General features: G+C 48.5%; 3 protein-coding genes across 4 annotated transcripts in view; 1 reads left to right on the forward strand and 2 right to left on the reverse strand.

Moving 5' to 3' along the window:
• The window catches only part of LOC113943881 (probable E3 ubiquitin-protein ligase HERC4), a 23,809-nt gene extending 22,231 nt beyond the window's left edge, over positions 1–1,578 (reverse strand). The window contains exon 1 of the mRNA XM_027636231.1: positions 1,107–1,578. The gene's annotated coding sequence lies outside the window, so the exon portion shown is untranslated. The remainder of the gene's footprint in view (positions 1–1,106) is intronic.
• On the forward strand, positions 471–17,479 carry IGFBP7 (insulin like growth factor binding protein 7). Of its 2 annotated transcripts, none has more exons than XM_027636232.1 (5): positions 471–955; positions 13,308–13,417; positions 14,895–15,011; positions 15,665–15,791; positions 17,240–17,479. In XM_027636232.1, exons 1-5 carry the CDS (start codon positions 478–480, stop codon positions 17,257–17,259), a joined length of 852 nt encoding a protein of 283 aa, XP_027492033.1. In that variant the 5' UTR covers positions 471–477; the 3' UTR covers positions 17,260–17,479. The 2 variants fall into 2 exon arrangements, with proteins under 2 accessions (XP_027492033.1, XP_027492035.1); XM_027636234.1 differs by having other exon boundaries at positions 15,665–15,795; positions 17,240–17,436.
• POLR2B (RNA polymerase II subunit B) overlaps positions 17,430–22,051 on the reverse strand; it is a 16,875-nt gene continuing 12,253 nt past the window's right edge. The window contains exons 18-25 of the mRNA XM_027636229.1: positions 21,911–22,005; positions 21,376–21,626; positions 21,199–21,288; positions 20,822–20,929; positions 20,244–20,357; positions 19,990–20,150; positions 18,567–18,762; positions 17,430–17,676 (exon numbers count right to left, since the gene is read on the reverse strand). Coding sequence (XP_027492030.1) covers positions 17,587–17,676; positions 18,567–18,762; positions 19,990–20,150; positions 20,244–20,357; positions 20,822–20,929; positions 21,199–21,288; positions 21,376–21,626; positions 21,911–22,005 — 1,105 coding nt within the window. The 3' untranslated portion in view covers positions 17,430–17,586. The remainder of the gene's footprint in view (positions 17,677–18,566; positions 18,763–19,989; positions 20,151–20,243; positions 20,358–20,821; positions 20,930–21,198; positions 21,289–21,375; positions 21,627–21,910; positions 22,006–22,051) is intronic.

Here is a 22,051-nt window from a genome sequence, read left to right on the forward strand (position 1 = left end):
GCCTTGTTGCCCTTTGCTGGACATGTTCCAGCACCTCAATGTCCTTTTTGAAATTAGGGGCCCAGAACTCAATGCAATACTAGCGGTGCGGTCTCACCAATGCCGAGTACAGGAGGATGATCATTTCCGTGGTCCTGCTGGCCACACCATTGCTGATATAGGCCAGGATGCCGTCGGCCTTCTTGGCCATCTGGGCACACTGCTGGCTCACATCGGGCCGGCTGTCAGCCATCACCCCCGAGTCCCTTTCTGCGGAAAGAAGCGAGGGGACAGACGCGACGCCAGAGCCGAGCGCGGGGCAGCCGGGAGGGGCAGCGCAGGGGGGAGCCGGGCCGGCGGCGCGGAGGGTCCTGCGGCCGCGGGAGGGCGGCGGCGCCCCGCTGCCGTGGCCGTGGCCGGGGCGGCGCCGCCGGGGAGGGGTTTTCCCCTTCGGCGCCGGCTAAAGCGGGTGCCGGGGGCGGGCGGCGCCGTGCCGCCATGCCGCCCTCCGCGATGCTGCTGCTGCTGCTGCCGCTGCCGCTGCTGGCGGCGCTGGCGGTGCCCGCCCCGGCGGGGGTGGTGGCGGGGGGCTGCGGACCCTGCGATCCGGCGCGATGCCCGGCGCTGCCGGCGCGGGGGTGCCCGCTGGGCCGGGTGAGGGACGCCTGCGGGTGCTGCTGGCAGTGCGGGCGCGGCGAGGGCGAGGCGTGCGGGGCCGGCGGCGGCGCCGCGGGAGGACGCTGCGCTCCGGGACTCGAGTGCGTGAAGAGCCGGCAGCGCCGCAAGGCGAAGAGCGGCCCGGGGCTCCCCGCCTCCGGCCCGCCCGGCGTGTGCCTCTGCAAGAGCCGCTACCCGGTGTGCGGCAGCGACGGGCTCACCTACGGCAGCGGGTGCCAGCTCCGCGCCGCCAGCCTGCGCGCACAGAGCCGCGGGGAGCCCGCCATCAGCCAGCGCAGCAAGGGAGCCTGCGAGCAAGGTGCGGGGAAGGGAGCGGGGTGCGGGAGGGGGGGATGTCCGCTCCGCTGCCCGACTGCACGGGGAAAAAGCTGCGCCTCCCGAGTGCTCCTCCTTGCTGTTTGGTCCCATCGGGGTGCTCTTTTGTAGAGTGAAGTTGAGTTCAGAACCACCTTAAATGGACCGGAGAGTCCCCGTCGGGTGGCGCTGCCCTAAACTTGGAGTGACACTTCAGACCAGCCACAGAAGTGCAAAGGAACTTGGGCACTCGCTCTTGACTTCCAGCGGCGCTGGAACTACGCGGCCCCGCTTTTCGTACTTTGCCTTGCAGGTTGCAATTTGCGCTCCTGTGAGATGGGACAAAAGGGTTGAGCTTATCCAGGGGAGAGTTCTGACCAGGAAGGTTGCAACCTGCGAGGAAAGGAAATGATAAAATGGATGCAAAAGCAACAGAAATTCACTGGCTTGTGTTGGTTCAAAATGAAAACAAGCAGTGACTTTCCTGTGAGCTGCATGCGCTGGTTTGCACTTGAAACATTTCCAACCAGGAGCTTGATTCATCCTAAGCTTTTTCTTAGGGATGGTGCTCGAGGAAGAAATTGTTCTGCTGCAAAGCCTCTACTAGAAATTCTGGCTTCTGAGAGTGCATTTGGCTGGGAGGGAGGGAGTGAGGGAGGGAAGGAGGGATGAGACATATCAGGCAAACCATATACTGAACGTCTCAAGGACAGTATTGCAGCGCCAGTGCTGTTTTAGTGGAGGAGTGTTTTCATAAACACAGTATGTGCAGGTCACAACCTCCACCTCCTCCTTTGCTTTCTTCCCATAACTGAGGCCAAGTATGCTTGCAAAAAAATGTTTCCGAAACTCCCAAGGAAGGCATGAAAGGCTGGGTAAGGATTAGGTTATGTGCTTTGATGTTGCCCATTAAATGGTCTGTGTGGCTTTTCACAAACCTTGTGCAAAACATCAGGCTTACATATTAGCCAGAAACACTGTGGTATAGTGTTAACTCTTGGAGGGAAGGAGTTTCAGCCCTCAGGGTAATGTGGGGCGAGATGAGAATGGTCTCAGTCAGTGCCTCTGTCTGCTATTTGGAAGGAGCCTTTCCTGCCCAGCAGACTCAGGAGATGGTCACAGCAGTCCTAAAAAGCAGTCCTAAAGATCTTTGCTACTTGGTCCTGCCTGCCCAGACAAGTGAGCAGATGGGTTTGAAAGATTCTGAGGTCATGCTTCAGGTGTATACTTGAGAAGAAGGCTGTGTTCTCACTTGTCTTGCCCAAAGTCACCTGGGAGTTTGTTGTAGAACAGGTATGGATATTCTTAAGATACTATCCCAACCCTTGGCTGCACTTCCCTGTGTTCCTCCCGTACTGCATCTGCATTAACTTGGTGGGGCTTGGAGACGGAGTTTGATGAGGTCAGTGCAAACATGAGCTGCCGGGCAGAGAATGGTGAGAAGCCACTGACATGCCAGCCTCAAACAGGCTGTTACCTGTTGTTTAAGAATGTCACTGGAGTATGTGGTGCTGAGCCACTGGCAAAATGTGCCCTCCTCCATCACTCTGGGGAGCTGCTCTTCTTGTGGCTCCTGCTGCTGGGAGAGCTCTGACCCAGCATCTTGGAGAAGGGAGCAGGATGGATGTCGGCTGCTCAGCAGTGGTGATGCAACCAATTCTTCTGAGATTTCCCTTGGCTGCACGAACCTGTCTTGTGCCATGGACCACCTTCTGGTGATATGTGTTGCTCTGTGACTTGCAACAGAAGCAAGGACTCATCCCACACACGTGGTAGACATCTGGAAGTATTTCTGTAGCCCTAAGGGCCTCCTGGCAGTTAGGACTGTTGGGTGGGAAGGGGTGGGAAGTTGTAGTCTCTATATGGATTTTGAAACAATGACAGGAGAGAACATCCATCCAATCATCCCCACAGGGTGTAGAGCCTTTTCCAGTATCTTTCCAGATAGGAGACAGCAGTTTTCTGGGTTTCTAGAAGAACCTGGGTGCTGTGGGAGTCAAGGAGTGGAAGTTCTAGCTTTTGCCATTTCCCACCACAAATGGATATGATCTCCTTAAGGCACTATCTAAGCTGGAATCCTGCACGGGGAGACCACAAACAGGCAGGATCCTGCTTGCATCAGTCATTTGTGTGAAATCTGTTGCACAGAAAGAAGTTCTTGGGTGACAGGGCTCTTGGACTTCCTGCTTGTGGCAGATTGGCTCTGAAATGTCTGCTTTCCCTCATTGGACTATAAGAACCAAACCCTTTGGGTCCAAGAGTGAGCAGCCTTTCAAGAGAATCTCTGAGAAGAGATCCAGAAAAATATGTTTCCAGCAGTGGATCATAACTGTGTTTGATTGCCCTTTTTTTTTTTGGGGGGGGGAGTGTTTTTGGTTTTGTTTTTGTTTTTTTTTTGTTCCTGGAGAGGGAGGGCTTGTTTTACATGTCCGATTGGATGTTTCTTTTGTTTTTAAATAGCAAAAGGAATGAGCCCATTCTTGGCCCTGCATAATTCGCCTTGACCTTGTCCTTGGTTGTTTCCCAGGCTTCTCAGATGTGATGTCTGTGTTCTTTGTACAAAAATCGTGAAGCCATGCAGAAAAAGGTATTTCCGCTGCAGCCAAAACTTCCTGCTGGAGGGCAAAGGAAGACACAGTTGAGAAGAATTTGAAAGGACGGAAATAACCCTTGATATATGTGCACTTGGCAGGTGCAGGGATCCAGTCAGTCCTTTATGAAGTGGGTTGCATGTGGGCAGGACTGTTGGGGATGTCTGGAAAAAGGCATCCTACTTGAGTGCCAACTCCTTGAAGCTGCCTGGCTGCCATTGTGCTGTACCAGCAGGGTACAGCAAAGCTGCCTGCTTTTTTGCTCTGGGGGAGCAAGCAGTGATGCCAGGGTGCTCTCTCCTGGCTGAGCTCCTACTTTGCCCTCACACTTGCACTCACAGCTGGCTCTGGGTTTGCCCTGCTCCCTTTTAGGGAGCCACTACCCACATCCTGTCTCTACCCGTGTGCCCCAGCAGCCTCTTTGTAGCTAATCCCAGGGCTGAGGATGCAGGAGATGGATGCTGTGAAGTTTTCAATCTGTTTTCCAACATTACCTTTAAATGGATTGTCCCTTTGCTCTCTGCCTGTGAAAATGCAGCCACACTTAAGTCTGCTGCCAGGTCCTGCAGGTAGGGCAGGTCCAGATGCAGAACCTGATACAGGGGTGCCTCCTCTGCTGGACCCTTGGCAGGAGGGGAGGCTGCTCTGACAGCTGGGGAACTGCCCTCTGTCGCTGCTGTCACACAGCTGTGCACAGATGTTCAGAAGAGTCTCTTTATAGAGTTGGTGGCCTCAGGAATGCAGGCTGAAATTCATTTTGCACACAGTGCACACACTGAGGCTGTTTACTGCCAGCTAGGACCTGGGACAGGAGGACTGTGGTACCCACTGCCCTCCAAAGCCAGCTGGCAAAAAGAATTAGGGTTGCATGGCTCAGCTCAAGCCAGGCAGAAAAACAACCTCAAAGCATCAACCCCCATCAAAAAAGCTATCCAGATTTCTGGCACGACGATCTCTCTGAGCTGAAAAATACCAGGCACGAACTTGTTGCCTAACCAGTGCAAGAAGGGACAAATACCCCTGAGTCTCTGTTATCATTAGCTACCAGCAAATACCTGCTTCGAGAGACGTGTCGTAACTGCTGGAAATACTGCTAAAGTTGCCTCATTACAGCCCAAAGGCCTAATGATTTGAAGTCCCCAATACTGGTTCCAGCAGGGTCAGGGTCTTCTGGTGGTTTTGCTGTTGTCAGTCAAGGATTTGTCTGTGTGTTGTGCTCACTTCTCTCCTGGTGGAAGCCAAGCGCCCGTCCTTGCCCAGTCAGCATACCACAAAGCGGCTCTCAGCAGACATCAGAGACAGTGTTTCACTCTCCAGGGAACTAGTGCTGCTTTGTACCTACCTACAAAGACCTCCTGGAGGTGGAAACTGAGGGCCTCTCTATGTGAAGGGTAAATTTGCTGGCTTGCCAAGCAGTCTGCTTTATTTCTGTTGATCTGAATGTGGTTTAAAGCTCCACAGCTCCATGAAAGTCTTTTCCCAGCACTGGGAATGTGCAGTGGTTTTTCTTATGGAGATGAGGGTTCAGCACCTTGCAGCATCCATCCCACAGGCTGCAGAGCTTATGAACAGCAGAACCAGGAGAGATTCTTTTAAAACTGACTGTAACCAGGACTAAACTTGCCTAAATCTCACCAGCAAGGAGATAGATCCCAGTCACTGGAGCTTTGCCCTCCCTCCAGAGAGGTATCATTTGGCTTCCCAGAAGCCCAGACAACATCCCTTCTGGAAGGTTTTTTTTTGCTAAGGTGCCACCCACCAGCTCTGGGGCTCAGGAAAATCTGGGTGTGAGGTTCTTGGCTGTCCACAAGGCTTAAAAAACAGATTGATGGATGTAGGATTGTGACTGCCAGGCTCTCATGGAGACTGACTGCCCCAGGGACAAGAAACACCAACACCCTGCCCCCAAATTCCTGCCACTTTACCCCATCAGTGGTTTTGCTTTGCTGATGCTCCTGTGTACCATAAAGCTACATCTGCACTGCAAGCAAAGAGGTGCCAAGTTCCCACAGGTCAACTTCAAAACAAGAAACATAAATCACATCTTTTGGGTCATTCAGCTGGTGAGGTTTTGCCAGAAATATCTTAGTTTTGAGGGTGGTTTGTTTTATTTTTTTAATCCACTACCAGGGTAGAGCAAAAACAGGGGTTTGGGAAAAAACCTTGTGGGAGATGGCAGACTGCTGTTATCACTGACATTCACTCATCTTCTCCTGATACACCTGCCTTAAAATCAAAGGCTCTTAACTCTTTTAGACACCACAAAGCATAGTTCGTACCTAATCACATTTTGCAAGAAACTCTCCCAGATTTGTTAACAAATGGCTTAGATCGCCCTAGTTCTTTCCTCCTGTTCATCCTTTCCTGGATTTTAAGGGACTTAAAAGAATCTCCACATTTTATAAATGGTTTTGTCTTTGCTGGTAAAAGATTTAGACAAGTTTTTGCTAAGTCATCTGTAATTGGAAATGAATCAAATTCCCTAACTTTCCTGAGAAGCTGGTTTGGGTTTCTGCATCAAATGGGATTAGGCAGTGCAGCAGTGGCCTTCTACCTGCTGTCTTCTACCACAAAGGACAGCGTTGTGCTTGCAGGTGGATCTTGCCAGCATTTTTGTGCTGCATGCAGAGAGTCCGTGGCAGAGCAGAGCTGTGCAGGTGTGTGGTGGGGTTATGCCTTTTGTTTGGTACCACGGGGTCCTTCCACATGGAGGGTGATGTGGGGATGTGATATTTTTCAGTGTGGTGCTTGATTTCCCAGCACACAGTGCTTTGGGATTTTGTGAGAGAGTTTATAGGGCTCAGGTTTAATCATAGAATCATCAAGGTTGGAGGAGACCTTTAAGACCATCAAGACCAACCATCCACCCAGCACTACACTGGTAACCCCTAAACCACTAAACCATTTCACCCAGCGCCAGATCCAGACACCCCTTAAACTCCTCCAGGGATGGTGACTCCACCACCTCCCTGGGCAACCTACTGCAATGCCTGACCACCCTAACAGTGAAAATTTTTTTCTAATATCTAATCCGGATCTCCCCTGTCTAAGCTTAAGGCCGTTTCCTCTGGTCCTCTCACTGAAGGTACGGCAGAAGAGACCAGCCCCTCCTCACTACAACCTCCTTTCAGGTTGTTATACAGAGTGATGCGGTCCCCCTGAGCCTCCTCTTCTCAAGACTAAACAAATCCACTTCCCTCAGCCATTTCTCACAGGGTTTGTTTTCTAGACGTTTTAAGAGCCTTGTTGCCCTTCATTGGACACACTACACCACCTCGATGTCCTTTTAAAAGTCAGGGGCCCAGAACTGAATGCAGTACTTGAGGTGCAGCCTCACCAGTGCCAAGTACAGGGGGATGATCATTTCCTTGCTCCTGCTGGCTACACTGTGGCCTTCTTGGTCACCCGGGCACACTGCTGGCTCATATTGGGCCATCTGTAAAACAGCAACCCTGAGTCCCTTTCTGCTGAACAGCTCTCAAACCACTCCTTCCCCAGTCTGTAGCACTGCATGGGGTTGCTGCGACCCAAGTGCAGGACTGGCACTTCACCTTATTGGACCTCATGCAGTTTGTCCTTGACCCATTGACCGAGTCTGTACAGGTCTCTCTGAAGAGCCTTCCCACCCCTGAGCAGATCAAAACTCTCACTCATCTTAGTGTCATCCAAATTTACTGAGGGTGCACTCAATACAGATCATCAATAAAGAGATTAAACAGTTCTAGTTGGGCATTGGCCCTTCTAATCTTCTCCCTACATGACCTCAAAACATCCTTATAGTTCTCCCAAGTTACCTGACACTCCTTCCAGAGATGCTAGATTCACTTTTTTTCCTAAGTTCCAGCGTAAGTTCTCTGTTTAACCACACTGGTCTTTTCCCCCAGTGACCTGTCTTTCTACATACTGGGACAGCCTGCTCCTGAATATTTAAAAATTCCTTTTTAAAGCACATCCAGCCTTCCTGGACTCCATTGCCCTTCAGGACTGACTCCTGAACGCTGTTGTTCACTGCTGTTCAGTGTTTAAAAACACTGCTGGTGTTTCTAAAATTCATATGTAACTGGGGTTTTCCACTGTTGTAGCATAGGCCATAAATTCCTCCTTAAAAGGCATTTAGTTAGATGAAAAAGTTTTGGTTCACTGGAGCTTGAGTTTTAATGGTTACTATGCTAAAATCTACTATGGAAGTTGTTTAATATATTACTTGGCAGAGTCCTGGAGAGCAGCAGTATTCTGGGGACTATGCAAAACCTTCACTGCCAACGAGGATCCCATATTTCACCTGTGTCTTCATTCTCAGTCATCATAGCATGTCCAAATTCACTAGGAAGGAATGATTACTGATCAGCAAATTCCACCCCATGTTTGTTTTTTCTAATGCTGGAAAGGCATGCTGTGTTTAAAAAAATGTGTTTAATCCTTTGTTGGGCTGAGGTTGATCGAGGTTACAACTAAATAGGAGATTACTACGTAACAAGTCTAATCAGGTTGGATTTTTGCAAGCCCTGCTGGCTTTTCCATGCATAAATGCTGCCATGCCTTATTTCTCTGTCTCCCACTGCAAGCTTTTCACATTCTTTCCAGGCTTTAGCTCATGGAACTGGATGATCAACCCAAACCATTCTATGATTCTGTGATATAAAGGTCATGCACAAGGTCTCTGAAGGCAGTGTTCCCAAACCATGGTAAATCAGCAGGGGTGGGATTTCCAGTGGTACTGGTCTGCTCCATGCTGAGCCCAGTGGTGTGGAAAGCAGGAGTTGCTCCATGGCAGATAGATGGTGGCCCAGGGCCCTTCCTCATGCTGACTCAGTCTCAAGCCTCCAGGACTTGGGGCAAAGCTGCATTCACGTTTGCAGCCTTTCCGGGGTCACTGGGCTGCTGAAGTCTGAGGTGGAGCATCCAAACAGACATAGCATCCGACAACTACTTTGGTGTGGATGTCTTGCAGCTTCCTTCTGTAACTCAGTCTCTTCAAAGCCAGGTTAAAGGAAGATGAAAAATGCCTTCAGAAAGGGGTAAAGAACAAGGCCTGTAAGTCTGCCAGAAAGCAGCAGGCAGCTTTGGGAGTGGGGAAGGCCAAAAGCACTTCCTGTATATGTTGCTGCCTCTCACAGAGCACTGACCTGGGAGGGAGCAGCTGAGGCCATGCCAGCTAAAATGAGTAGATGCTGCTTATGGAAGGTTTCCCCTTTTCCATATAAAGTAATTTTGAAGGGAAAATACTTTGCCAGCAACTTAGGAGACTGGAGTCTATTTTCAGACTTGCAATAGCTTGTTAGAGTGAACAATGTTTAGTTTTTGCTTTGGTTTGCCGTCTCACAGGGAGTGTTCCCAGCCTGTGTTTGACCTGGGGCTGTGGCACAGCAGTGCTCGTGAGGACTGGCTGGGAACCAAGCTGACACCCACACGAGCTTCAGCGTGTGGTGCATGGCTTCGTGTGTTCGTGTTCTGGACTTCCCGCACACACCCAAGCACCAAGGCATACCCACAGTGCTTAGTGTCCAGCTTATTTTTGCCTTTAGTGACATGCCTGTAGGCCCCTTGATTTTAGCAGAAAAGTTATTGCTCTGCTTGCTGTGCAGTTTTTATTTGTGTGTGTGGACACCAAAGGAAGATCAGTGAGGATGAGGTAACCCTGAGCTGTGACAGACCGTCCAGGTACCAGTGAGAGGCAGATGGGTGGGCTGGGAAATGCCAGGTCTCTGCCTGCTGTGGCTGAGCAGACAAGAGGTGCCTGGCGTGGGGAGGGGTCTCAGGAACAGATGCCAAATGACATCCTCATCGAGGAAGTCGGGCTCTGCCACATGCTGCTGCAGCAGAAAAGCAACTACATAACAGCAATGGGAACTCCTCTCCAGCTGCTGCTTTTGACATAATGCAGGCTGTCAGCTCCCTGCAATCTGGAGAAAAAAATAGTCCCTGCACAAATGGTCAGGCTCTCTCCCGGGGTGAATGAGCACTGGGGCTCTGTAAAAAGCCCCATCCTGAGCTGGGGAGAGCTATTTGTTTAACAAACAATGGGCAGAGCGCTGAGGAAATGCCTGAAGTGCCTGTGGAGAGCAGCTGATCTCCATCAAGAGCCGGGGCTGTCCTCCTGGCCAAGGAGCTTCTGCTCAGTCAGGGCAAGTCCTGCAGGGAGCATCTGCACATCAGCAGTGCCCGTGGTGCAGGCCTTGGGGGGAAGTGGAGACCACTTGGCCACCTTGATCTTGATGACCATGACCATTTCCATCAGCAGGTGCAGCCCTCAGCCCAAAGGAGGCAGATGGAGAAACATTCCCCCTTGGGGACAGTGCTGCAAGTAGAGCAATGAGGCCTCTCAGGTGCAGGCTGTAGGATGATGGCTGAGGGTCTCCTTGCTGGCAGGAATCAAGACATCTGCTCTGTACAGGGTGGGCTTGTTTCCAGCCCTGCTGAACACATGGTGGCCTTGCTTCCTTCACAAGAATTCCCAAAGCAAGAGGGTGACTTGGAGGGGGGAATGTCTTCACATCTTCAGAAGTGCTTGCAAGGCTCTGCCATCCCCTGCATCTCTTGTTGCTGTGTTATCTGTCCAGCTCTGTCTGCTCTGGGGGACTGTGGGAGAAAGCGTGAGTGGGATCAGCACAGGCAATAAGCAGGGTGAGGGCCATGCACAAGAGTGTCAGCCCACTGTAGTAAGAGTCTAGCTACTGGTGTGGCCTGTTGTGATTTGACTTTAAATCTACTGACTTCTTGGCCTTTCTCATTTATTTTTAGTGGCTGAAGAAGCACAGCTCTAGAATTTTGGCTGTATGGATTAAAGTCAAACGTCCAGAGAGTCCACAGTGACTCTTCCCATGACACTTGTTGCATCTCTCAGGATGTGTATTCCCTCCTGGCCTCAGAGCTGTGCTGGATAGAGGTGGAGGCCTGTGGATGCTTCCAATTCATTTTGCAGCCAAATGCAGAACGTCATGTTCTGCCTGGTTAGATCAGGATGTACATCCCGAGCTCGAGCTCAGGACTGCCTTTTAAAAGTCAGGCTCTTGCTGTGCTGTGGCTGCTGTGCCAAGCCAGCCAGAGCTTTGCTGTGAAGCTGTGCAGACAATTCTCCTTTCCAAGAAGATAAACAATTTCTCCTTGCCCGAGAGATGGGTAGACATTCTTTGTCTCTCTACTCCTGCCAGCAGTTGCTGCTGAAAAATCCTTGTGTGATGTGCTCCTGGCAGGGTAAGCAAACACCTGTGGGCAAGAAGGAAACTCAGCAGCAGCCAAGACTGAGAGACCTCAGGCAGTGGGTTTAGTGGTGGACTGAATGCTGCCAGTTCCCAGCCAGGGAAGACTTGAGCCAGATCCTGGAAGAGCACAACAGTGCCTTAAAATCCACCTGGCTTTTAACACAAGTCAAGATCTCTCCTTTTCTGTGGTGGGAGATGGTGGTCATTTGGGGGGCAGCTGTGTTTCCTGCCTCATGGAGAACCCCAGTAACCAGTGATAAAGAGGACAGTGTCATGCAGGGGCACACATAGCCCTGCCTGCTGGGGACAGGCCCCAAGCTCTGCCCTAGGAAGGGCACTTGGCACATGGAGGGTTGTGCATATTTGGAGCAGAAGGCAGCAGCCATAGCAGGCTCTGCTGGGTGCACATCAGCTGGAGGCCCTCACAGAGCGAAGTGCAAGCTAAGCCGCCTGGGAACATAGGGTCCCATCGGAGCTTCCAAGTGCACTATTGTCCCTATTGTTTAAGGGACACCGGAAGAAGAACAGCTGGGCTGTGCAGGAAACCGCCCTGTGCTGGGTAAGGGGAGCAGAGTGTGTGACCTGAGGTGGCCCCATCATGGGGATTCAATGCCCTGGGCTTGGCCACAGCCCCGCTGCTGCGCAGGGGCCAGGCTGTGGCTGGGGGTGCAGGTCACCCCCCCTTTATTGTGGTGTATTTGGGGGCAACAGCCTTCAGCGGGGTGTTGCTGAGAGTGCAGAGCTGGGCATGGGCTGCTCTGGTACAGATCTGCTCTGGGCCACCTGGGGCAAGGATAACTCCAGCACTTTTCCATAAGGGAAAGGGTGCTGTGACTCTTGACACACCCCTCTTTTGACGGGTGCACGGGAATCAATTCATGAAGCAGCATAAGCAACAAATGGATAAGCATGTAATGAAATGCTGCTTAAATTTTTGACTCAGCCCTGTGCAGATGAGGAGCACCTGGGTTGTGGTGTCTGCCAGGAAACCACTCGTGCTGACCATTAGGAGTGGTTTCAACCATCACCCAGGGCTACACATAAAAACTTCTCTGCAGCTGCCTCCTGTCAAAACCAGAACTGGAAAACTTCTGTAACAGAGAATATTGAAGGCAGCCGCCCCTGGTCTCTTAGCAGCTTCCCACCAGCAGGCCATGTACAGTCATTCCTGGACAGGGAAGTCTCAAAAGAGAAGAGCACACACTTCTCTGGGATCACACCAGCTGCTCAGGAGTGGCGAGCCACCTCAGCATCTCTTGGGTTAGAACAGAAGTATGGCTGATACCCTTTGGCAGGTAATACCAGTGTGGATCTGACCCCAGATCCTGAGGAGGAAAAAGACACCACCTTTCTGCAGGAAGATGTTAGTGTGGTGGGATGCACCTGGAAACCTGCTCTCCGCTGCCTGTGATGGCTGTAGGGGGCAGTGCACATGCAGGGCTGAAATCAATGCACGTTCAGGACCCCCATAAGGAGCATCGGGACCCAAATCTGCCCCTTTTTTATGGGGCTGAGAATAAGCCATGGTCTGTGAGCCAGCATACCCAAGGGCTTCAGTTAGGCATACAGGAAATGCCTTCTCCTGATGCAGCGTAATGGGAGCTTTAGTTTCCTGTTACTGCCTGTATCTTCAGAGCAGAAGGGGGAAAGCTGTTTGTTGTGTTCTTAAAGCTCTCAATAACTGGAAATAAACACTGTGTGCTCCTTTGGTCTGCACTTCCTATTATGGGGAATTAATAGCTGCATTTTGTAAAACAGCCTCACTAAAGAGGGATTGAATAAAAAAGGCCATTCTTTCCTTTCTGGGATATGGGTTACATTTCCAACATTTCACAGCCTGAGGGGTAAACATATCCAGCCAGATCTGCAAAACAACACTGTTCTCATCTTGCTTTGGAAGGAATTATCTATTTAACCAGGAACTGGAGCTCTCAGGGGAAAAGAAGCTCTGCATTTACCTAGTCCCTTCCCAGATCCCTGCCAGGGAGAGCTCTGCCACCCTCCAGCCAGCCTCCTGTGGCTGAGTATTGCATACAGGTAAAACAGGAGCAGCGTAACATTGAATTGTGCTAGCCAGCTGCCATGGGATTGAAATCATACTAGGGAGAAAAATGCTGCCAAGTTGGCCAAGCTCTCCCTGGCATGAGAAAGTGATGGGATGCACCCTGTCTCCTGGGGGTCCTTTCCTCCCTGCCAGCTGACTTGGTGACTGCATGGTAAGCACATCCAGGCCAGTTTGTACAGGCCTGCTCAGCCCCCGAGATAACAGAATACAAACACTATCTTACCTCTAACCTCAGTTTTGCAAGTAGATGGACTGATCTGAACTGCTCAACACTTGAGTTTCTGTCTGGTTTCAGTCTGAACAACTTAAAGTTGGATGCATGTGTTGCTTCAGAGAGGGAAGTGCTTTGATGTGGGATCAATCCTGCAAGCTTTGCTCCAAGCAGGGATCTCCTTCACCCCATCCTCAAAACCCACCAGATTGACCCCACTTAAAAGGCTCAGCAAGGAGACAGCTTGTAGTCACCCCAAGCTTAAAAGCATTTCTCCCTTTTTGCAGGACCCTCCATTGTGACTCCTCCTAAGGATATCTGGAATGTGACAGGAGCACAGATCTACCTGAGCTGTGAAGTCATTGGCATCCCAACTCCTGTCCTCATCTGGAACAAGGTAAGGGTCCTGCTAGGAGCTCAGAGAGCACAGCAAACCTGAGGCAGCTGAAACTGCATGGTGAGCATAAGGGCTGCAGCAGATCCCTCTGTAGAAACACACCTCTTTGATGAGTTCTCTCATCTGTGCAGTCCTGTCCACCCCCAAACATTTGGTTTTGCTTAGTCTTTAGTCATTGCTTTTTCTAAACTCTTGTTGATCCCGAGGCAGAACATGTTTCTCTTGGTAGCGCCTGATATTTGGAGCATGCGGGGAATGTCCCCTGACCTGCTGTCACCCTGCTGGCAGCAGTGACTGAGGTGGCTAGACATCGCCCACATCGTCGGGAACAGGAACCACATGGGGCAGTTGTCTCCAGTAGCCAGCAGCATGTTGATCTTGGCAGCACTGGTAACATCTGGCTTTGGACAGGGGCCAGTGTTGAGCGGAGAAAATCGTAGCCGTAGGGCTGAGAGCCACAGCACAGCCCCTGTAGCCTCCTCAAGTGCCACAGGTTTGTGGATGCTTGTGAAGGGCCTTAAAATTAAGCTGAAACAATACTAGCTTAAGGCTACTATGGACTAAAAAAGCTAGATTGGCCCAAAATTTGCTCTAAGACAGTAAGCTTTATTCATAGGGGTGCTAGAGCAGACTCTTGGGTCAGCAATGTGGACATGCTGACTCAGGCAGTGTTTACTGCTTGTTTATGAGTAGATGGTGAGTTTACACTGACTGTCAATGCTACTCTGCTTTTTGTGCCTCTACCTCATGGCTGAGAGACTGCTTGACATGGTGATAACAAGGGCTGAGTACCACTTACCCCGTGCTTGGCTCGGGGCTCAGATACACAGCATTGGGGAGAGACTGCACTGCTGTTTTCTCCTCGATGCTGTGGCCACCAGGAGGGACAGCCTGTTTTGCTGCAGCAGAAACATGCAGGGCTGTTGCTGGTCTGTTGAGAAGAGGATAGGTCATGCAGGTGGACACTCAGTTCTCTATTGCTGCCAAATTAAAAAGCCTGATCAGCAGGAAGTTATGGGGGAGTCTCTCCAAACAAGGCCAACAGTCAGCTCCTGGTGGTCTCTCAGTCTCAAGCCAGAAGGCAGCTGCTCCAACCTGCTGAACTGGATTGATGTACAGCTGCCAGCAGCTGCAGGCTGCTGCACTGATGGGCTAAACACACCCTTGGGAACACGCACATGAGTTCTGTGAGGCCAAGTCAGTGCAGGGTATGTTTGCACACCCCACTGCCCAGCACCATCCATATCAGAAAACCATGCCACTCTATCTGTTCCTGCTGAGGCCAGGGGAACACAGCCTCAGTGCAGATGCTGAGGCACTGGGGCAGAACCATGTGGACAGTAACGTGAAATGCTGACACTAGGAGAAACACATTCATGTTAAACTAGCGTTGATCTTGTCTGTGTGTGGGTGTGGTTCTAGCAGTTCCAGCATAAATAAGCTCGCAATTCTTACCTGTTTCTGCCCTTCTGTTTAGATAATTCGAGGACAGTACGGTGTCCAGAGGATGGAGCTCCTGCCTGGGGACCGGGAGAACTTGGCTATCCAGACCCGAGGGGGCCCTGAGAAACACGAAGTGACTGGCTGGGTGCTCGTAAGTATTTTGTGTATGCAAAGAGCTGCACAAACAGTACAGGGCAGTTTGCAAATATGAACAAACAACAGTACAGAAGACAAATGGCAACACATAGGGCCTTTGGAGGAAAACAACCTGTGTGAATTAGGGGTGAAGGGTAAGGGTGGCTGCTTGCTCTAGTCTTACCTGTTGCATGCATCCTACCTCTGTCCAGCATGCAGAAGGGTGCATTCTGTGATCAGAAAAGGATAGACTGAAAAAAACATCTCATTCCTTTCCTGCTGCTGTTAGTGGGAAGGAGACCCTCTCCACGACTAGGAAGGAACTAGTACAGAGGTAAGGCATCCCTAAAACCCACCCACAGCTGGGGAGCCCTTACAAGTCTGCCCTTTCCTCTGTGAAGCAGAGAAGAAAGCTAGGCTCACTCACAGGAGTGGGTGCTTGTCCCAAACCCCACTGAGGAGACCCACCACAATCTGAACCAGACTGTTTAGAGCTGACAGAATGCATGCAGTCAGCATGGTTGCTAAGAATGAACCCCTTCATGCACTCTGTTCATCTCATCATGTCTCAAGCAATTAGCAAGTTACATAAGATACCTTAAAACAAAATCACCTCTAACCATGCACAGGATGCTCATTGGAGGGCCGGGGATGTGTTTCTTCCTCTAGATATCCCCTCTGAGCAAAGAGGATGCTGGGGAATATGAATGCCATGCGTCAAATGCCAAAGGAGAGGCAACAGCTTCTGCAAAAATCCACGTTGTGGAAACTCTGCATGAAATAGCTCTGACCAAAGGTTGGTAAGTGTGGCTGAACACTCAGCAGCTCTCTCCCCTAACAGTTTACTGTTACTTGATACAAAAGGACCACCTCTGTTTAATGCTTTCTAAAGAAACCCAAACAAACAAACCCACCCCCCCTAAAAATAGCAGTTTTAACACACAGCTTTTTGTGTTTGGCCAAACATTCCCAGCAAATCTTAGCTCCTAGAGTTCTCAAGGGAGAGAACACTGCCAAGTGCAGTAAAGTACCGGAGATTAAAGATACCAAATTAAAATTAAAAAATACCTTCTGGGTTTCTTGCAGAGCCACTTTCAGTGGTTTTCCAGCCCTATTTATATTGTCTGTGTTCTCTGGACACTTCCAAACCTGCCCATTTCTCCTGGAAGCAGTATTGGCACAAGCAGCCCTAAAGCAGAGGGGGAACTTCAACACTTAAATTCCTGCCAAGTCCCTGCACCTCAACCAACCTGGAAACACCCCAGCACCTGCCATATTCTCTGCGTTCTGGGGTGTCAAACCTTGGAGGGTACAGATATGCCACAGCAGGTCCTCTTTGCCAGGCTGTGTGCAAAGCTGATGGCAAACCAACCACCCTCATTCCAGCTGCAGAGAGGATGGATCACTATCATATCCACATATGCTTAGGAATAAATCTGGATAGCTGGGACAGTAACTGCAACCATGCTAGAAGCAGAGGCACTGGGAACCAAGCATCCATGTAGAGAATACTGTGCTGCCCAAATCCAGTGTTGGACATAATCCTTAGTTTTAATCCCAGCAGCTTTATCCAAACTATACAGTTGTGACTTTCTGTATCTTTGTGTCTGTGAACAGCTGAAATACTGCCCTTAGGAGAACATTAACAGCACTTGCCATTGAATTAAGAGCTTAAAATGAATCCAAATATCATGCATAAGAACTCTGCTAATGGTTTTTAGCTAGTCTCCAATCCCTTTTCAAGCACTTTAGTTATGAATGTGAATGAAATTGAGCCACAAACAGCACGCTTATACCCCGGAACAGAAAATGTTCACTCCCCCTCTCACAGTAACCACTGTGAGGCTGCAGTACCATGTATATTGCCTCATAGTTTATTTCTTACACACAGCACCCATGTGTTACAGCTGTTTCTTTTCAGCTGTAGGAAAGCTCTCTAGTCAGCACGCTGGAGCCAGGCGATAAGTAAGTGCAGGCTGCCAGCTTAAAGGAAATTGATAAGGTTAATGGAACAGACTGTCAGACGTCATAGCTACACACTGAGAGTCTGTGTCCCATGTCCAGGTGATCTCAGCACAGAAAAATGCATTTATTATCATCTCCCTGCAGCAGGGAGGGAAGGAAAGAAGAAGGAAGAAGGGATCAGGTCTCACCCTCAGCTAAAAGATCACAAAGCTACTGCCAAAGCTGCAATATTCCCTCTTGGAACAGTACAGACTGTAACATGTTTTTGTTTTTCCACAGATGATGGTGCAGAGCTGTGATGTGAGGACTTTCACTTATGCACAGTTTTAAATTAGTATTTTGGAAAGCTGCAAGCTTTGGCTTTTTCTAGCTGACTAATCATTCCCTCTTAACTCCCTTACTCTTTGACTCCCAATTTGCTTGCACACTTCTTTCACAGATGCACAAATAAAGAGATTCACAAGTTTGATTACAAATTTTAATTCTATTTACAGGAAATAAACATACTTTTGAACAGCACACAGCAGATGAGTAAAACTGTATTTTGAATGCAACGTACACAAAATGAAACTAAACCCGAGAACTTCAGTCTCATGATTAAAAAAAAAAGAAAGCCCTTTTAAAGGCTAAACACTCATCATACGAGGTGCAATACTCATAGACATCAGTTCTTGGAAGAGGAGTTTGCAGGCATAGGGCATTCGAACCAGAGATATCTGAAAAGAGATTTCAAAAGTCCTGTGATAAGCACTCCTAAAGCATCAACTTCCACCATCCTCTAAACAAATGACTCATCAAGTTTTTGGCTCAAAAGCGAGTCTGAAGTTGTGCATGAAGGCATTTAACAATAATTGCTCACAGACGGTACCAAAGCAAGAAGGAAGCCTGAGACTGTCTGTAGAGGCTACAACAGCAGCTATCCAGAACACATTTTTAACATAAAACCTGCAACCAAGGGATCTGATCCTAAATAAGAGCCATTTAACACAGCAACGTGTGCACAGCCAAGTGTGCCTGATGTGCAGTAAGTGCAGTTAAGATTTCCAGCACACACTGATTTCTAACCCCGGTGCCACTGCTGGAGGGGCAGCAGTCACTCCCTGGCACAACAACAAGCCCGTTCAAGACAACTCTTTTTATCTCTGCTGCCACCCTTCCTTGACGTGGTGCTGTAACCAAGCACACACTGCAGGGCTTTTATTAATTAAAAAAACCCCCACCAAAGTGCAACACAAAAGGCCTCCCATGGGGACCCAGCTCTGCAAGCATAAATATCTTCATGGGACAGTCACAAGGGCGATGGCTCTTAAATTCCTGTGATTCTGAGTTTTACTTCTAAAAATAAGCTCTCAAGCATTTAAAGTTTCTGAAAACTCTGCACTGTACAATACTTGAGCAGCATTTCCTGCCAAGCCAACACTCTGAAGTTAATAAGGAAGCATCCAAATTAACTAGGTCACTATAAACATTTAAAACAGTTATGAAACTAAAATAGCAATTGTTCTGGTGCTTCTTTAAATATTTACTTCCCTATCCTCCTGTTCACTGGAGTGGCATTTCCTCTTGCCCACAAAGAGAAACACTGGCTGATGAAAACCGCACGTACCTGAGTTTTATTGCGGCATCCCCGGCACTCATAGGTGTGAGTCCTGGTGTTTGCAATCGCCATGATTCCACAGAGGTTACACACATGGACTTGGTATGGGTCTGAAGCTTCAAACAGTCTTTCTCTCAAGAACTGGGCCGCTCCATGAGCAATCTGGCAATCCCGTTCCATTTCTCCAAAGCGAAGGCCACCATCACTGAAAAGAATAAAAAAAAAACCCACTTAACTTTTCTGCTCATTGGCAAAATAATCAGTTTTTGTTGGCAGAACAAGTATCTTACCAGAAACACAACAGCAATATTGCAAGGCAGGAGGAAAGCTGTGCATTAATTTTCCTCTAACACCCCAGAATAAACTGTTAGGGAGAATGTGAACACAATAATTTTTAACTGCTGCTGAGCATTTCTACAGCAGGTGTCTGACAGCCACAGCACAACCACACAGCAAAATGAAGTATACAATTAAGTCATCCTCTACTTATCTGTGGTGAGTTTAGCTTTGGCTGTCTGCTAGATGTCCACCAAGCATCTCTCTGACTCCCCCCCCGGTTGAGAGGACATGGGGAGAAGAGATGGAAAAGCTCATGAGTGGAGATAAACCCAGAGATACAGCTGATCAATTACTGTCACAGGCAAACCAGACTCAGCATGGGGAAAATTAATTTATCGCCCATTAAGAATGGAGTAGCATGATGAGAAATGAAGACAAAACTAAAAAATTAATCTCCCCAGCCACCTTCCCAGGCTCAACTTCACTTCTTCATTCCAAACTCCTTCCTCCCCTCCCCATGGCCGCAGGGAGAATGGGGGCTGCAGTCAGTACATAACAGTTCCTCTCAGCTGCTCCTTCCTCCTCACGCTTTTTCCCTGCCACAGCATGTGGTCCCTCCCGTGGGATAGTCCTTCACACATTGTTCCAGCATGGGCCCATCCCACAGGGTACAATCTTTCAGGAAGAGATTGCTGCAGCATGGATCCCCCACAGATCATACCTCCCACCAGGAGCCTACTCCAGCCTGGGCTTTCCATGGGCTGCAGGGCAGTTCCTTTTGCATTTTTTCCCTTCTCTCTCTCTCACAGCTGCTGCACAGCATTTTTTACCCTTTCTTAAATACATTCCCACAGAGGTGGCACCAGCACCGTTGACAGGCTTTGGCTGGTCACAGCCAGCTGGAAGTGGCTGTGGCCAGCACAGGGCAACCCCTGGTCCTTTCTCAGAGAGGCCAGCCCAGCAGCACCTCCAGCTACCAAAGCCTTGATGCTGCACCCAACACTTGATCTTATGCCAAACACCTGAAAAATTGGGTGGCTAATTGGGGTGAGCTAATGAAGTTCTAGCTGCAAAGCTGAAGCAACTAATAGTTCAGGGCTAAAAACTCAACAGAAAAAGAAAACCCCATATAGAAACTAACACACATCCTTACCGAGATCTACCTTCCATGGGCTGTCTGTTCAGTATCTGGATGGGCCCTCTTGCACGAGAATGGATTTTGTCATCTACCATGTGCTTCAATCGCTGGTAATAAGTAGGACCAATAAAGATCTGTGATGTGATTTTTCGACCAGTGAAGCCATTGTAGAGGACCTGAAGAAGTCAATGCAGTCACTGAATCATAAGCCTTACTATCCATCAAATGTGTATTAAAAAGATTACAATGAACTGATATTTTGGTTATACCTCATTTCCTCTTAGATGATAGCCATAATCTGATAAAAGATTGGAAATCTTCTGCACATTGACAGCATCATTAAAAGGTGTAGCATCACCAATTTCTCCCTTGTTTGCAGACACCTACAGAGAAGAGATTTGCAAAAGTCTGTCACGTTTCTGAAGGACTGGTTATGCCATATTAAGCTGTTTCAAACAGTTCAACACTTAATGCTTGAATTTGAGACTCCATGCCCAACATAATAACCTATCTTGCTTTGTTTATCAGCTACACAACTTAAAAAATACAAAGTATCTACAAATTTGCTACTCCTTTTTCTAGGTCAGGGAAATGTCTGAACAAAAGTAACAGATGACAGAGCACACTGTGGTGTCTGACTTGATGGACAAAATTTACAGGGCTGTAGGTCTTCCTCAAGAAACCTGCTTTTGCTATCAAGTAACTGCAGAACAATCCTTATTTTTCAGTGAAGTAACACCTACTAGGCAGTACTTATCTTTACAAAAAACCACAAAACAAACAAAAGCCCCTCCCTCAAATTTTAATTCATACTGCTCAGACATTCAGTATAGAAGATTTTTCTTACCTTGCCCTGAAGACACTCAATCAAGTGACCAATGGTCATACGGGAAGGGATGGCATGGGGGTTGATAATGATATCAGGTGTGATGCCTTCACAGGTGAAGGGCATATCCTAGAGCAGGGAAACAGACAGTCAATTCTTCCCAGAATATCACGTTTAGGAAAAGTAGATGCCTGGATCTAAATTAAATCTTTGAAAGTGTTTCAAAGGCATTTAAGTATCATGTAAGAAGGAGCTGTGTCCCCTTCTAAAAATATTTTAGCTAAATTTAAGTCAACACATTGCACCCGAGTAGATATTCCACAGACAATTCACTTAAGGCGGTTCAAATGCTAAGAATGGCACAGGTAAAATGTTAAGAAGGAAAAAAAAATTACTACCTCTTGCCTATACTGGATGCCACAGGTTCCCTTCTGACCATGTCTGCTAGCAAACTTATCTCCAATTTGTGGAATTCTTACAGAGCGCACCTGTAAGCCAGAGGGAAACATTCAACTAGTAACTTAAATACACAACAGAGATTATTAAAAGTAGAAAGCACACACATAAATGCTCACCCGAATCTTGCAGAACTTGTATCCTTCCTGGTTAAGGGTTACCATGACCTGATCTACAATGCCAGTCTCACTAGTTCGCAGGAAAGTGCTGCAGTCTCTCTTTGTGAAGCGTCTGTTTGTGCTTTCCAGTTCATCTTCGTTCTCTGGCAGCGTTACTGTTTTGCCAATGATGACATCATCCCCAGACACACGTACCCCAGGTGCTATCAAACCATCATCATCAAGTTTGTCATAGATTGCGTGTCTCATACCTTGGGGTAAAAAAGAGAAAAAGAAAGTAGACTCCCAAATTTTTCAACATATTGACTCTGTTGTTCTGTAGAAATTCAAAAAGTCTGTTTGCAACTTCAGACAACAGCAAAAAGATCTAATTTTACACAAATATCTAAATTGGTGTATTAATAACAATTAATACAGACTTCTCTGCTATCTTATATGTCCCAAAATGAAGACTGAATCAGTTCAACAACATTAACAGCCTTGTCCACAAAAACTTAATTTAAAAACTCAGTCTTCACACACTCCAGTATCTTACCTTGGCAAGTTTCACGTGTAGGCTTTTCAAAAACTTCCTCTTGGTCATACCCTTTTTTAGACTCCTGCTCTTTGTATGAGCGATAGAACACAGATCTGAAACAAAGGTACAAAGTCTCCAGCGAAACCAGCATCACTTCCT

The sequence above is a fragment of the Corapipo altera genome, unplaced genomic scaffold (genome assembly GCF_003945725.1).
Source record: "Corapipo altera isolate COAL_440 unplaced genomic scaffold, ASM394572v1 22b, whole genome shotgun sequence".
NCBI lineage: Eukaryota > Metazoa > Chordata > Aves > Passeriformes > Pipridae > Corapipo > Corapipo altera.

Coding starts and splice junctions, on each gene's coding strand:
- IGFBP7 (XM_027636232.1), top strand. CDS start 478: ATGCCGCCCTCCGCGATGCTGCTGCTGCTGCTGCCGCTGCCGCTGCTG. Junction 13,418..14,894: donor CTGTCCTCATCTGGAACAAG/GTAAGGGTCCTG, acceptor CCTTCTGTTTAG/ATAATTCGAGGACAGTACGG. Junction 15,012..15,664: donor AAGTGACTGGCTGGGTGCTC/GTAAGTATTTTG, acceptor TTCTTCCTCTAG/ATATCCCCTCTGAGCAAAGA.